Source organism: Cannabis sativa, chromosome 6, assembly GCF_029168945.1.
Source record: "Cannabis sativa cultivar Pink pepper isolate KNU-18-1 chromosome 6, ASM2916894v1, whole genome shotgun sequence".
Lineage (NCBI taxonomy): Eukaryota > Viridiplantae > Streptophyta > Magnoliopsida > Rosales > Cannabaceae > Cannabis > Cannabis sativa.
Window position 1 is genome coordinate 72,826,643 of NC_083606.1, and position 16,844 is coordinate 72,843,486.

Below are 16,844 nucleotides of genomic sequence, written 5' to 3' on the forward strand. Positions count from 1 at the left end.
CAAAGTACTGTTACAAAATTATTACAAATTACGAATATGAAATTTGATAAAATTAAATACACAACTGAGCTAAAAAAAACACACATATATAATTTGCATGCGGTCTTTTATTTAAAAAAATGAAGGCGTTACAAATGGTATCATGAGAGCTTTGATCAGTCGAAAGTGTGGTCGACGAGTACGTTAGACCCCATGAAGAGGGGGTGATTGTCACAGTTAGAGTCCCGTGATCTGCAAGGAAAAGATCGAGAGCTGTAAATTCTCACATCGCTTGAGGAAGGTCAAATGTGATGTTTCTAAGACTGTGTAGGTACGTATGGGACTACACAGTTAAAGATGACTTAAATAGAATGATTGATGGGTACTACCTATATCATCAAAGTGCATTTTGTTTTCTAGTAGAACATCACTTGAGAACTTCACAGTTAAGTGTGTTTGGCCTGGAGTAATCTTGGGCTGGGTGACTCTCCTAGGAAGTGTTTCCAGAGAGCCCGAGTAATTAAGAGAAAGCACGCTGAAAATAATTGTGTCAGTCATCACTCCAAGAAATAGCTAAAAGTGATATACCTGTATATAGAGTCATTAGTCCTGGGAAGGCCCAATATATTGAGTCTTAGGGATATTTCACAGTCAAAAAGAAAAGAAAAAGAGAAAAATAAAGAAGAAGAAAAAAAGGAAAATTAAAGTAAAAAGCAATAAATTGATAATGATAATACCTATGCTTTTTTGTTTGTAAGGCACAATTACTAGTATGCTTCATTCACACTGTATTTGGGAATTGCTATAAAAAGATGAAAATAAACAATAAAAAATAAAAAATAAAATAAAAAGGAAAATTGTAATTGAAGGAAGAAAAAAAAAAGTAATAATAAAGTATATTTATTGTATAAACTAAAATTAATAAATAATATAAATAAGGTAACCAAATTATATTATTTTAATGTGTTAGAATGTATATTACATTTTGCAAATAAAAATGTACATTATAATTAGAAGTTGTAATGTAATTTTAGCAAAAAAAAAATGTAATGTAATAGATAGTGTAAAATAGTCTTTGATGAAAAAACTAAGTGAGGCAATTTAATGTGAATAAAAAGAAATAGAGGATCAAATTTATAATGGAAACACTACTTTTAATGTGAGGTAAAAATTGTTGCTATAGCCAACAAAACTCATAGTTAGTCTTTGTTAATTCTTATGGCAGCACTAATACTATGATGAAAGTTATAGAAACAATAATTACTGGTTAATTATTATTAACAAAAGAAATAGTTGAGTAAGCTGAGTTTTAGCAAAGTATATAAATTATATTAAAAAAGTATCACAATTAGTTACTATTCTTGCTCCTTTCCAAATTGTAAGAATTTTCTTCATTACTCTTGTGCAAATTTTCAATTCAAAATTGATCAACATCCTTCTCATTCACACCACCCTCTCATACTTCAATTCAGTAAGCCTCAATCTTGCAATGTATGTTGTAAGAAAGATTGTAGGCTTATTTTCAGGTGTCACAGTGGATGTAATTTTAATTTGTGCACAGAGTGTGTTGTTCCTAAGATAATTGTGAGATGTCAAAGTCATGATCACTCACTTTTCTTTGTGGAGAAAGCATTTTACGAAGGTGTTTGTAATGCTTGTCAAAAATCGTATACACAATGGAGTAGTGAGTGTTTTGTTCCTAAAGAAGTAAAGCGTACCCAATCTTTTTTGTTTCGCTGTGTGGAGTGTGATTTTAACCTTCATTTTTTATGTGGTCCATTGCCGTCCATCGTTAAATTTGATTATCACATACATTCTTTGACTCTTGTGGACCATTACATAACTAAAGATGACCACAATGATGAATTCTATTGTGACATATGTGAAGAAGAAAGGGATCCATACATTCGCATTTATTGTTGTAAAGATTGTGATTTCGCAGCACATATTCATTGTCTACTTATTGAGGTAAGAAACAATTTCTATTACTATATTTGTGTTTCTATAAGAAATAACTTCTTATTTGGAATAAATTATACCTTTTTATGAATCTAGTGCATATAATAATTTTAAGCATTGTTGTTAAAAAAAATTAATTTTAAAATTTTATACTTTTACATAATTAGTTTTCTTTTTGGCAGTAAATATATTAAATATTTTCTAAATTTTATAATATTTTTATACCTAATTTTGAAAAAGTTAAAGGAACATATATTAGTGACGAAATATATGTTAGATAATGATTAAAATGAAAATAATAATTCATTGAAGCCTTTTGTTGAAACACGAATTAGGAATACATTAATTAATGTAGGTACAAGCTAATATGTAATTATATATATATATTTATATTAAGAAGACAAATCAGACATTGAATTGAATTGTAGTGCAATGAAATATTATTAATTATTAATAAAAAAACTCAATAGCTAGCTTTTATACATAATTTTTTATACATATATATTTGTACGTATATATATTCAGGTAATATAATAATTAACATATATATAACAAATTGTGTATACATGCATGTTATAGCAGATCATGAAGATAATAAAGGGTAGTGGTGGTGGTAGCAATGATGTGAAGTTAATGGCGTTGGGAGAGTGTGGATGGACTGAATCATCAATTGATACAATAAATGATGTACTACATACCACTCTTGGAGAGTTTCTAACCAACACCTTAACTGATCAAGACAATGCATTGTTGAGTGATCCTTTTACTTTTGGTTCTTCATCAGAGGTCAAGACTTATGTAGATCAAATGTACAAGTCTTGCACACAAGCGAATTATCTTCTATTTGATAATCAGTTTCGATCATCAATTGAAAAGATTTATCAAATCAATCACTTTCCTTCTTTTACCTCGGACGATTTCAAAAACTTCTTTTGGGAGCTTGTATGTTATAGACCTAAAGAAGGGTTGAAATTGGATGAGAAGTACTTGAGACAAAAAGTGGTTGATATTAAAGGATACAAGGTACCACTCACACTGGCTCACATCTTAAACACTTTGCTCCACCGATACACAGAATCAGATCTCTTTGGTGAAAGTGTTTGGAATTGGACACCTGGAATAAAGAGCGTCTTTGCTACCACATTTTGTATGGTTTGTGATCAAATGTGCAGAACTAACATCAACGATGTCACCAAACATCTTCTTCAGGATTGGTTTTTCTATCTAAATGCCATCGCAAAAACTAGATTCACAGATTGGGATGGACTTGGGAAATTTAGTGACAAGATCCTGAAACGTTTTTTCTATTTTGAAGCAATTAGATATGAAAAAGACATCAAAGAAAAATTACAGGGGAGGATTACAGACTTAGAAGCTGAATTGAAGAAATGCAAAGAGAAACTTGACATGTTCAACACTCATATGACTCAGACTATGGAGAAAATAAAAGATCCCATTAATGATGCTTTGAGTTTCAAAGAGAAAACTGTCGATCAAATAATTAGTTTTGATGAACTTCTTCATTCAGAATATCGGTATGTGTAGAATTTACTTTGACTTCTCAATCACTATAACTATAAAATATATATATATATTTATGTGTGATGAGACCTAAATAATATGTCTGTACCTTATTGTTGGCTCAATTATATAAATTTATTAGTTTAAACCTTTCTCTTTTTTTTTCTGCTAATAAAATGAATGTTGAACACTACTTTACGGAATGACCGTAGATATTAATTAATTAACTAACTACATACTAAGTACCATTAATATAATAAAATAGTTTATTACTATAGGATTTAAGTTTTCGGGCTTAAATCAAAGTGTTCATAAAATAGTTTTTTTTTTTAAAATACTATTTTGCACCTTGTGTTTTATAAAAATTATTAGTTGGACCCTCTATTTTGTTAATAACAAAATAGACCTTGTATTTTCTAAAATAGAACAGATATTGAACTGATTTTTTGTCAAAATACAATTTAATAATAATCCGATCTAAATGTGTTATGACAAAACTGTTTAGTCTATGCTTGGCATCATAACTAAAAAACTGTTTTTTGTTTTAAAAAACAGAAAATTGTTTTTTGAAAACAATTTGGCTTGTTTGGCCTTGTTTTTTGAAAACAGATTTCAGAAAACAAACTTACAAAAAACAAGAATTTTGAAAACAATAAAATGTTGTTTTCTGTTTTAAAAACCAATTCACTTTTGGTCAGTATTGTTTTTTAAAAACACTAACCAAACATGACTTGTTTTTAAAAACTTCAAAAACTATTTTTTGTTCTCATTTCCAAAAACAATTTTTTAAAAACAAAAAACAGAAAACAATACCAAACATGCTCTTATATTTTCTGTATTCGTTCGTATTAGGAATTATCTTCAAGTTGGTTATATTAAAAAAAAAATTGTTAAAAATTAAGCTCGGGTCTTATTTTTACAATTTTGGAAAATACAGGGTCAATTTTGCCATTTAATAAAACAAATGGTCTAATCTGTAACTTTTGCAAAACACAGGGTTCAAAATGGTATTTACCTTTTTTAGAATGATCATTAAATAGATAATCTAAACTACTATGCACGATTCTAATTAAATCTGCAAATGTACAAATTGGATTAAAATCTTAACTTTGTAGTCACAACTTTTAATTAATTTAAGTGTTAATGTTGCTTATTTGTTGCCATGGGTAGTGAGAAATTAGTTGTGATAAATTTAATCATGAAATAATAATAAAAAAAAAAGACTCAAAATTCATACAAAATAAAGATGTGATAAATTTGAAATCATAGTTAGAAAAATACCATTTTAGTGGTCTTTGAAACAAAATCTGCTATCTGAAAAGTAACGAATTGGGCCATTTCCTTATTGACACAGAATCGAGCCCGGCCCATTTTGACTCATTTGTCAAGGGAAACTTACAAAACTGGAATTTGGAGTAACTTTTACAAAAATACTGTCACACGAAAAAGTTTACAAAAATACTGTGTTTTTATAAAACACCAGTAGAACACAAGACAGAACAATTCAAAACACCAGTAGAACAACAAAAAAACACCAGTAGAACACCAGTGAAAACTTAACACAATATACTGCAATATGAAACTTATAAAAAGACACAGTAAAAAAGTAAAATATACCGCCTGACAGTATTTTTGTAAAAAAATGACAAAAGTTAGTATACCATGTAAATTTTCTTTTGTCAATTCAATATCAGAACACTGGCATGGGCATGCACTTATTGTGCAATATAGTGTGAAAATATACAAATTAGAGAGGAGAATTGGATAAAATTAAATAAAAGCTTAAAATTTTGAAAGAAAAAAAAAATTAAAAATACAGAATCCAAACAACATTACAAATATATAATTAGTACTGAAAGGATATAATCACAAATAAACACAGTGTTTATTTTTCTAAAAAGAAAGCTAACAAATTTATAACAATACACTTTGTTTTGTAATTGAAGTTTTTACAAATTTATAATTAAACTTATTACAAGTTAAATTGATAACTATTACAAAGTACTGTTACAAAAAATTATTACAAATTACAAATATGAAATTTAATAAAATTACATATACAACTAAGCTAGAAAAAACACATATATAGTTTGCATGTGGTACGTACACTAAATTGAAGGTACGTAATTTAAATGAGTATATTATAGACTGAAAGTATTGTTATTATTATAGATTATTATTAGAGATCTGATATTCTTCATATATACTAGCTAATAATATTAAGGGAAAAAAACAGAAAAATACAAAAAAGAAAAAAAAATTACAAAAATACTTTGGGCCGGCCCATTAAACATTTATACAGTCCACATACAAATATTTACAAAAATACCACATTCACTAAGCCTTCAGCTGTACAGAGCGAACCATGAAGGTGAAAATACTGCGATCGTTTCAAAACCGCAAAACAACCAAAATGAAACTAAAACGATAAAAATACAACTATTAATTCTGGCGAAATCAACTGGAAAAGAAGACCTGCAATGATCTAAACAGAAAATGACGGAAAAAAAATCAGAAAAACTGTGAAGAAACTGAAATTACACATTTGTTTTCTATTTTATTCGATCAAAATAACTCCCCCTAATAACGAAATCTATATTCATGAAATGTAGATCTGTAACAAACAAATCTGGAGCTCCCAGCAAATCCAAAACAATGTATGATGTGAAAAATTTAAAAAAAAAAAAAACCTCATGAATAATACATCTACGTTATATACAGTTGCATTTTGATTGATTACTGGTTTCCAACACTACCACAAAATTCACTATTCACGTCGGTCAACGCGACTGTTCATCGCGTTGACCGACGTGAATAGTACTATATTCAATATATTCGTCACTTTTAAAATGTCACAAAAAATAAACAAATAGCGTCGGTTCTATCTTTGTCACTAATTACCCAACCGACGGTAAAAGTCAAAGAAATTTAAAAAATTCGTTCATTATTAGCGTCGTTTTAAAAGCCTCACTTAAGCTTTGTGTGGCGTTTTAAAAACGACGCTAAAAACGATTGTGAGTGTGAGAAAACGACGCAGATTCTCATATTGTTCACTAAACAGTCGAATACACTATATCATTTTCACTTTTCCCTCTCTTTCTCTGAACAGCTCTCTTTCCCTCTCTTTCTCTCTTGCGATTTCAGTCTGAAGGTCTCTCTCTTTCCCCTCTCTTTCTCTCTTGCGATTGAATGTCTGAAGCTCTCTGAACTGAGATTACGAACCGGCCATAGAGACACACATTTTCGAACAGGGCCTGATGCGATTCTGAAGCTCACCGTCGTAGGTCTCCTCTCCCACCTCCGTAAGTCTGTCTCGTTCCATCTCTCTGTCGTTCTTTTTTTTTCTTTTTTTTTCAACTATAATCTATCTCTCTCTCTCAGTCTCTCATTTTTATCATCAAAAAATAAGCTTTTGTACAGTAAAGTCTCTTCCTTTATCTCTCAGTCTCACTGTGTTTTGGTTTTTTTTTTTGATGATTATGTGATTTGCTGAATTGGGTTTTGTTTGATTATTTTAGTTTTATATTTCCATTACATTATTGATATGATTGCTGAATTGGGTTGCTTTGGATTTTTATGTGATTTCCTGAATTGGGTTTCATTTAGTTTTGTCTAATCTGTGATTGAATTTGGGAAAAATGTTTGCTTTTGTTTGATTAATATTATTTAGCTAATATGATTGTTTTAGGGATTTTACCTTGTTTTATCTTTTTTCCATTTCATTATTGATATGACTGTTGAATTGGGTTGTTTTGGATTTTTATGTTATTTTGATAGGTGATTAGTGTTAATCATAATTGATGAAATTGAAAATCCCTAAATTTGAAAAAATTGCATGATGACATGTTAGGACATGAAAACAAGGCAAGTCATTTTGAATAAGGCAAGTCATTTTCTAAGTTGGTTCTCTTCAACTCGTTGGCTATTCCATTATGTTAGAACTAATGTCTAATCTAACAAGTTAATAAAAATTGGCTCTTCTGTCTTGAACTTTAAAGCAATTTTGATAAACTGGGTTCTGAGTTTTAAGAGACATCGATCTTTCTGGCTTTCTTTTTTAACTTTGATGAAAAGAAATTAGAAGTTATGTTATTCTTTTATTATTTCATTTCTTTAAATTAATAACATTTTGTTCTATCATTATCAGAGAGCAATAAACATAATGCTAAAACTATATTATAGGCTAACAGCAGCTCTTTAGAGAAAGTCTATTGTGAAGAAGCTGAAATAGTACTATTTTTTCTACGTACGGGTAAAATGTTCGGGACTCTGATGTTTTCGAGTTTATTATCTCACATTTTATTTGCTTCTGAACTTTGCCAAAACTTACATTTTGTTTTGAAAACAATTGTACAAACCTGTCCAAGTAAAATTTAGAAAGTCTATTGTCAAATGTAGCAACTGTTGGGTCGTGTCTTCCTAGATTTGATAATGAAATTAGTAAAGGGGGTCGGGGTGTTTCTGTTTGCGACGTAAGTCGAGCTGATCGAGAGGAAGCACACCGACTCGTTTTGCAAAATGTTGATGAGGTTCAACCGTACATTGAGTAAGTTTAATTTAATTTTTAATATTCAATTCAAATTAAAAGTGTACTAATAAGAATAATGTTTAACTACATCTTGAAGGAAACATTTTGATTGGATCAAGACTACTTATCCTAGTAAGTCGAGGAACCACAAATGGGTGCAAGATGAACATTATCGAAATTTTAGTACATGGTTGAAAGAAAAGGTATTATGCAATACCGAGTGATTTGAAATTGGTATGTTTTTCATAATCATTTCATGTAACTACTAATTAATTTGATTTATGCTAGGTGATTGTGGAAATGAGTGACTCCCCGAACAATGTATCTCAGTTGCTACTTTCGATATCGCATTTTCCTTCATTTACTGTACTAAAGTATCAATCATACTACATAAATAGTACTCAATTTAACACGAAAGATCGTGATGCTTCTAGAAAAACACAAAATAGTGGTGTCATGATTGTTGCTAGTGCTATCCAAGTAGCTAGTTCAAAAGACAAAAACCCTATTGAATGTGATATGACCTTTTATGGTGTAATCAAAGAAATTTGGGAATTAGATTACATTAGCTTTCGAATCCCTGTTTTTCTTTGTGATTGGGTGAGGAGTGATAATGGAGTTAAAGAAGATGAGTTTGGATTCAAGCTAGTGGACTTGAATCGAGTAGGACACAAGTCTGATCGATTTATAATGGCATCCCAGGCAAAACAAGTATTTTATATGAGTGACCCAATAGATGGTCGCTGGTCAGTTGTTCTAACAACACAACCAAAAGATTATGATTACCAAGAGTCTGGTGGAGATTTATATCTCAATGATAAAACTTTTGAAATCAATCCACCACCAATTGATGTCGCCGTTCGGGACGAAATCATTTCTTCTCGGGAAGACGGTGAAGGATTATGGATTGAGTAAACTATCAATCTATAAATATTGGTGTGTTTTGTTTTATATTATTTTATATTTTTTTGCGCCTAATCTAAATTTCTGTGTTAATTTTATGTATTATTATTTTGCTTTAATGTGTAGGTACATTGACTATGGATGACCCCGGTGACTATGATGATGATTTTGCCCTTTGGGGACAATCCATTGGTGGTGAATCTGAATCTGATCCAGCTGCACCAGAACTGGAACCTGACCCTGATTCACAACCAAAGAAGAAAAATGGTAGGGGGGCATATAAGGGTCTGAAGCATATAAAGAATAGGAGTGAAGGAATACTTCTCGAAGTCGAGTACAACCAATGGGGCCAGTGCGTTGGGGACACTGCAAATGAACTGGTTAGCCAGATTGGCTTGTATGCAAGACGAAATCTTCCACTGGCATACAATGATTGGAGAAAAGTTCCAATGGAATTTAAAAATCTATTATGGGAGTACATCAAGGTAATGCTAATAGCTAAGATTAATTTGCATATGTAGTTGAATATTTTTTGCCCATTCTAACTATTATTGCTAATTTTTGCAGTCAATGTTCAAGTTAGGCCCAGAAGCTAAGCATTCTACCTTAAAAACTGCTGGACGAAGATGGAAAGACTGGAAAGCATTCCTAACAAGGAACCTAATTTTCAAATACAAAGATAAAGTTCCAGCAATGCTCGATCGTCCTCCAGATGCTTATGCTTCATGTTACAAGCCCGAAGATTGGAAAGAATTTGTTGCCAAAAGATGTAGTCCCGAATGGGCAAAAAAGAGAAAGAAAATGCAAGATATCAGGAGTCAAAATACATACAATCACCATGCGGGCCGAGGTGGTGTTAAGAAAGTTGAAGAAAAGTTGGAGAAAGAGTTGGGCCACCAGCTTACTATATATGACAGGCGTACTTGTGGATTAGAATACACACGAACAAAAACGGCGAGCTCGATGGCCCTGCTCAGGAGGTCGCTGACCGGATTGTAAGTTCCATTTATCATATATGTGCTTGATCAAATACTTAAACACTTTTATGTTGTTCAAATTCTTACAAATTTTACTTTCTTGAATGTAGGCTGAGATACGAAAGCAAGTTGAGGAGGGGACAATATTAGTAGAAGGCTCAAAAGACATACTCACTCTAGCCTTGGGAACAGAAGAGCATGGAGGACGTGTTAGAGGAATGGGGGTGGTGTCACACAGACACAGTTTTTCAAAACCCCGCGTCCTAAAAGAAAGAGAGTCGATGACAATGATCGTATGAGTGAGGTGGAGAAGCGACTTGAAGAGTCAGAGGAACATCGTCGTAGACAAGACGAATTATTAAATAAACTCCTCCAAATAGTCCAAAGCCAAAGTGGTGTTGCGGGCACCTCACATGCATCTGGTTCGTGTGTTGGGGGAGCATCCAACGAACCAGCTTTTGCTGTTGTTACCTCAGTTCTAGGAGCAACACCTACTGCCATGCCCTCTGCTCCACCAACTGGCTGGGCCTCTACTACACCAAATGCCGTGGCCTCTCGCTCCACCAGCCTCCCAAGGCCTCTCGCTCCACCGGCTCCCAAGGCCTCTCGCTCCACCGGCTCCCAAGGCCACTATTCCAACACCTCCACTTGTTGCCCCACCAGCCACACCTTGTGCACTGCTCCACCAAAGACCATCTCCGTTACTTCTGATAATGTATTATTTACTTGCTTTTTAAAATAATTTTCATTATGCATGTTTAATTTTTATATCATAATTATTTAAGTTCTTTTTAAAATAAATTTTGTTTGTCTCTTGTTTTGTTTGCAAATGAAGAGATTGAGGTGTGATATGTACGTGATTGATCCCAAAGAAAAAGATCCGGTCTTAGTTGCATCAGGTTATGTGAAACTTGAAAAGGCAGACAAAGAAGGCAATATTATAATACATGGAGTTAAAAAGAAGTTTGATGATTTCAAACGTGTCTTTATTGAGAAGGTGGTTGAAGAAAATGCCATTCTACCATGCCCTATAGAACATGAAGGCTTCGACACAGTTGGTTTAGCTGTAAACAATTTTGTAGCTTGGCCAAAGAACCTAATCAACATACATCCAGATGATTTAGCGAAGGTACATCATTTTTTTCCTTTTCAAGTATATTTTCTTGAATAATGAGTAGGTTGAACTCAAATAGTTATTTGGTGATACTTTCTTTTTAAAGAAGCTAATGATAGTGTCTAGTGGGATGGGAATGCATTATTGGTGAAAATTTTGTGGCCATGATATATTCAAAGCTAGTTTTGTAAGTATTTTAAGACTTTAACCTCGGGATATTATTATATTTTGAAATTGTAATTAATTGTTTGATGTAGATGAAAGGAAAGAAGAAAGTTTCAAGAGATCATTTGGCTCCACCGACTCAGCCACCGATAAACCCAAAGGGGCCTAATAAAATGTCCGTCAAACTAAGACATTCCCCCGCAAAGACACAATTATTGTCTGGACTTTCAGAGATTGTGAAGAATTGGCCTGCTAAGAAATCAAAGAGATACTATATTAAACCGGAAGTGTTCGGAGGAGAAGGCCAAGAGTGTTGGATCAGCGCTGACGAGGTGGAAGATGTGTGCGAGCTCCATATGATTGGAAATACTGTTATGTCTCTTTGGTGCAGGTATAATAGTTAATAACTAAGTTAATATCTAAGTTAAAAATTATATATACAACTGTTTATTAATAATCTGTTTTAATTTAGTTATTTGCAAGAACACACACTTAATCTTGGTGGGTTGAGGAATACATATGCATTTAATAATCCTGCTTCGCATCAACCGAAGCCGGTAAACTCAAACAACGTTCGTAGAATCTATGTCAGCGAATGATGGGTATGCAACCTGAACAATGGTTGATATGTCCGTGGAATTCGGGGGTAAGTATGTTTTTATATTAATAAATGTAACAAACTAATGGATCGATTAGTGAGTTGACCGAATTAACATGTTTTGTTCTCAGAAGTGATCACTTGGTCGACAATTATGATTCATGCCAATACTCAAAGTGTTGCATATCTTGACTCGACGAATGACTTTATCCGAACTGATATTATGAAATGTATCCAAAAGTAAGTTATAATTTTTTAAATTTAGATTATGTTACAAATCAATTCATTAATTAATTAATTTCTTTTTTGTTTAGTGCTGTGGACATGTACAGGATCGAAAAAAATATACGAAACAAGTGGTCCAAAGAAAATCAACCAATACACGTGTCGACGAATGGGATGGAATACAATGTGGTTATTATGTTATGAAGATTATTCAGAGTTTCATGACGGTTGTTAATCCTGCAAGTTTTTTGAAAAATCATGTAAACATGAATAACTACTCTTCTCTATTTAGTTTGTATTTTAATTATATATACTTTTAATATGTTGATTAATGTTTTTTGATCTTTTATTTTACAGTTCAAGTTAGACGCTCCCTATAGTAACGAGGAGATCAATGCCGTACGGGATGAGTTGGCCGAATTTGTGAAGCCATTGATTATAGATTAAGTACTTAAGGTTACTACACTTTTGATATAATACATGAGTAACAAGTTTTATGATTATTGTTATCTTTTGCATATATTATTAGTTTATATTTAGTTTACAATATACATGGAATTTAAGTTTTAGAATCGATTTTATTAACAATTTTGGTATTGTGTGATTAGTTAATAGAATCGATTACTAATTTAATATAAGTTTCAAAAATGTTATTTTAATTTTTTTTTGTATTATGTATTTACTATTATATAGAGTTATTCTAAAATTTGATAATGCAGGTGGGGAAAATTGCATGAAAAGTTTGCAATTTTCCCTTACTTATATTTGTGCTTCATTTTATAAGTGACGCAATAGGTAAAAAAAAAAAGTTTTTTCGAAATAGATATGACATTTTTAAACCGACGGAATAAGTTTTTTGTGACAATTTTAAAATGCCATGACACATTTAGCGTCACTTTTTAACCGACGCTTAAAATAAAATAGAAAAGTAATTTTTTAGCGTCGGTTTTAAAATGACGAAAATTGTATTTTGCGTCTTTTTAAAAACGACGCAAATAAAACACTATTTACGTCTACGGATTACACGTCGGTTCTGTAGACCGACGCAAAATCTTTATATGTCACTTATAAAACGACGAAAATACCCCTTTTTGTAGTAGTGCAATATATATATATTTAGAAACACAATAAGAAGAGTAAATTCGAATTAAGGTACAACCAGTTACGTATAAGTCAGTTTATTTTTTGTTTTGGTTGCCTTATAGTTGCATTATCGTTTTATGTTAGTTTATATATTATGCAGGAATTTAATTTGACGGGAACTAAGAAATAGTAGTTATACATAGTAAGTTTTGTGCAAAATAGTTGCATATTAGTTTTATAATGACATAACATATGCAAGTAGCAAAACTATAATAAAACTACAAAACAACTGTATACAAACTAAAATACAGGAAAAACTCTTTGAACATCAACATCCATGATAAATCTCATTGTTACCCATTGATGATATAAAAATGGACAGAAAACAACTAGACAAAAAACATATTAAAAAAAATATATATACAGAAGGTGTTTACACTATTAAAAAATTATGAAAAAACTATTACAAAATGAGAAATAATCAAATGAAGAAACTGAAATGAAAAACAATAAAACATCTCGAAAAACAAAATCAGAAAAAAAAAAAAAACCAGAAATTAAGACTAAACAAACAAAAATGAAAAACTCATAAAAAGAACAAATAAATTAAACTAAAAAAATAGAAGCCCTAAAAGACCAAACAAAACTAAAAGAAATGTTAAAATGAAAAACCTAAAATAGTAAAATCGATAAACACAAAACACATTAATGTCAAATACGAAAAAAATTTCAAAAAGGGGGGAAACGAAAAAGAAACTGAAAACAAACCTGAGATCGAAGATCAGCTCCATCTTAATCATTTTTTGAGCATTATCTTGATGAATTTTTTCCTGGGCAGCAACCTTTGATTTTTTTTTGGAGGAGCTTGCTCACGTTTCGACAGTTGAGAAGCAAAATCGGAGTTATCGTCTTATTCCTATTAGCTACAGATTTTAACCCCATTTGAGAATTTTTCTTTGGCAAAGGGGAGGAGAAGAGTTCAGCTATGGAGGTTTTATTTAAAAAAAAAAACTGAAAAGAAATTGAAAATAATAAAAAAAAAAAGGAAGAAGAGAAAAAGATAAGTGAAGGATTTAAGGTGTGATTGATATAAGTTATCAATCAATGACGTGGCTGCATGCATAGAATTGATGTGTAAGTGGTATAATTGTAATAAAAGAAAGAGGAAAGGTAAAAATGATGATGTAAGCGTGTAGGGGTTTTTTTGTAATAAATTGAATAAATTAAATTTTTGATGTAAAAATTTCTAATATTAATATACTGCATTGCATTATTATCACAATATAAATAAAATAATTAATACTATACTACTCTTCATCCTTAGATTCCTTTGCTGTAATTCACCAATTTTTTTTTTTTGACAAATTTTAAGTCAACTTATTATACTTAATACTTTTTGGAAAAATATTAATTACTTTTTCTTTCTTAAAAATAAATAAATAAGTCTATATATGGATAATTAAGAGCATGCAAAATGCATGGTTGGTGCAGTTGTATCATTCATGCCAGCTTTGCTCAATACTAGACTACGTACCCACTTGGTATGTACATCATATATATCTACGTGTTAACATCATCTATATATTATATATTGCATATAAATATAAATATATATTATATAATATTCAATATATTATGACTCATATATATTTCTCCAAACCAATATCAATATATTGTATATATTATTACACACCAAACTTTGTATCTTTTTTTTCCAAGTGTGATCATATTTGGGGGAGGGAGGCACAAAATTTGTGATGTTTTCACATGTACATCTATATATATATATATATGTTGTGATGGATTATATATTTATGTAACGTAATTGTGTACATTATGTATCAGAATTGCATGATATTTTTCTTAAGGAAATTTTCAAAAAAGTATATATTATTAAAATAAAAAAAATAAAAAAAATACATATTATAAGAGCACTCACATTAACTTTTTTACTCTATTCTTTAAAATATATTACTAAAATTCTATTTTTTATTTTACCTCAAATTTTTACATTACATCATACATCAGTTTTTTCTTTTATTTTTTCCCTGTATTATTTAAATATTATATTTTTTAATGAAAATACCAAAATATTTACCGAAATTTTCAGAAACCGAATTAATAAAAGAATAAGCTAAGGGGAAAATGATTATAAAGCAAATGAGATAAGAAATTTTAAGTGGTTGTGACGTTAACTAGCTTTAATCCACGAGTTAATATTATTGAACTTTTGGCTATGGAGTATTTTACACAAGTATTCTTGTCAAAAATTCGTAACTTTGCATGAAGGGATAAAGTCTTACTTATAGGCTAAAACTGGGTTATCAGGCAGACTCACCTGATAGGGTTTGCATGAGAAAATAAGCACACAGATAAGGTAAAATACATTATAATATTGATTTGGGTAGGTGAGGCCTAGCTTAGAAGGTTTCCATTGTTCGTATAAAATCGTACTGTCTAAAGTTGACAACTGGGCGTGTGCTGCCAATATCGCGAATAATGGATATCAGAGTAGTGGGTGTCAAACAAAAAGGTAGTTTGATATTTTTGCCATGTGCCTTTCCCAGGCATGACACAGGAGACAAACTCCTGATTCTGTAGGATTCAGTGTCAGGGGATGCCATGTAGGACTGTTGCCAGACAACCCTTCGACTAAGTACTCCTTCCGAATTATCCCATAAGGGTATCCGACTGCACTTCTTTGAGTCTTTCCTTCTAAGGACGAGATTCATCCTTTAGGGACCAAAAGTTTTGGCTTTGTCGAAGCCAAGGTTGGGCAGTTAAACCCAAAGCCATAGCCTGATTTCGTTGTGGGCTGACTAACTAGTTTGATTGGGTATGGTGAATAGGCTTGTAAATTGATTTTCGGACTTAAAAATACATATATCATTTATCTGAAAACACGAATAATAAAAACGTATTTATTTTAATTTAATTTAATAATTAATGAAGAAAATATATTTATATAAAATATTAAACAAAATTTATTTTCATCGATCGCTAACAACATATTAATATACCTACTTTCAATTTCAAGATATTAATTAGAAATATGAAACAAGTAAGAATTAGAGTAATTTAGGGTTTGTATATATAAAAATATAATAAAGCAATATGAGTCAATAAATTCATCATGCGTGGAATTGGGGAGTGTCTAAAAATGGGTAACACAATAAATAGTAAACCCCCAAAAAATTGTGCTTGACTCATGACCATTTCAAATTCTATCTCTTTATATATAAATTTATGCCTATAAATATATGTCATTTTCTGAAAGTTTCAAATAATTATTTACATGCTTGCCAACTACTACGAGATATATAATTTAACTTTTTTTCATGAGCTTTCAAAATTGACTTTTGGTGAAGATGTTGGTTTACCAAAAAAAAAAAATAAACCTTGCTTGACAAGTTTTTATATGGTTTTATACATTATACTTGCGTGTATTAAAAATAAGCCAATTAGGATTTTTATCCCTAAATTTTAATATGTTAATTTTTTTTACCGTTAAAAATTCTCCCTAAACTATTGAGATTATTACATTTAAAGACTTTTGTCTAATGTCATTCAATTTTACTAATTCTGTGTTTGTTTATGTATTAAATTATGCTCCCCAAACTTTGATATCTACCAAATCATGCCCCTCAAATTTGGCATGTACCAAATCATGTCCGCTCAACTATCATTCATGTTAGACTTTTCTTACTAAAATTAGACAAAAATCCTTAAATTCAACAATCTCAATAGTTCAAGTGGGATTTTTAAAGACCTTAAAAGTTCAGGAAGTATAAA

At 30.9% G+C, this 16,844-nt stretch overlaps 1 protein-coding gene and 1 long non-coding RNA gene across 2 annotated transcripts; both read left to right on the forward strand.

The window, feature by feature from the left end:
• The first annotated feature begins 1,118 nt into the window (after positions 1 to 1,118).
• On the forward strand, positions 1,119 to 3,526 carry LOC115695540 (uncharacterized). The gene is made up of 3 exons (XM_061118325.1): positions 1,119 to 1,138; positions 1,320 to 1,947; positions 2,521 to 3,526. The coding sequence occupies exons 1-3, from the start codon at positions 1,119 to 1,121 to the stop codon at positions 3,481 to 3,483; spliced, it is 1,611 nt and encodes a 536-aa protein (XP_060974308.1). The 3' UTR covers positions 3,484 to 3,526.
• Positions 3,527 to 12,141: 8,615 nt separating this feature from the next.
• LOC115702919 (uncharacterized) lies at positions 12,142 to 12,630 on the forward strand. The gene is made up of 2 exons (XR_009688666.1): positions 12,142 to 12,229; positions 12,327 to 12,630. It is a non-coding gene; the product is annotated as an uncharacterized LOC115702919 (long non-coding RNA).
• Positions 12,631 to 16,844: the final 4,214 nt, after the last annotated feature.

What these genes read in the sequence shown, in the direction of transcription:
- LOC115695540 (XM_061118325.1), top strand. Translation starts at nt 1,119, where the DNA reads ATGGAAACACTACTTTTAAT. An exon ending in ATGGAAACACTACTTTTAAT is followed by an intron (nt 1,139 to 1,319) that starts GTGAGGTAAAAA and finishes ATATTAAAAAAG; the next exon opens with TATCACAATTAGTTACTATT. An exon ending in TTCATTGTCTACTTATTGAG is followed by an intron (nt 1,948 to 2,520) that starts GTAAGAAACAAT and finishes ATGTTATAGCAG; the next exon opens with ATCATGAAGATAATAAAGGG.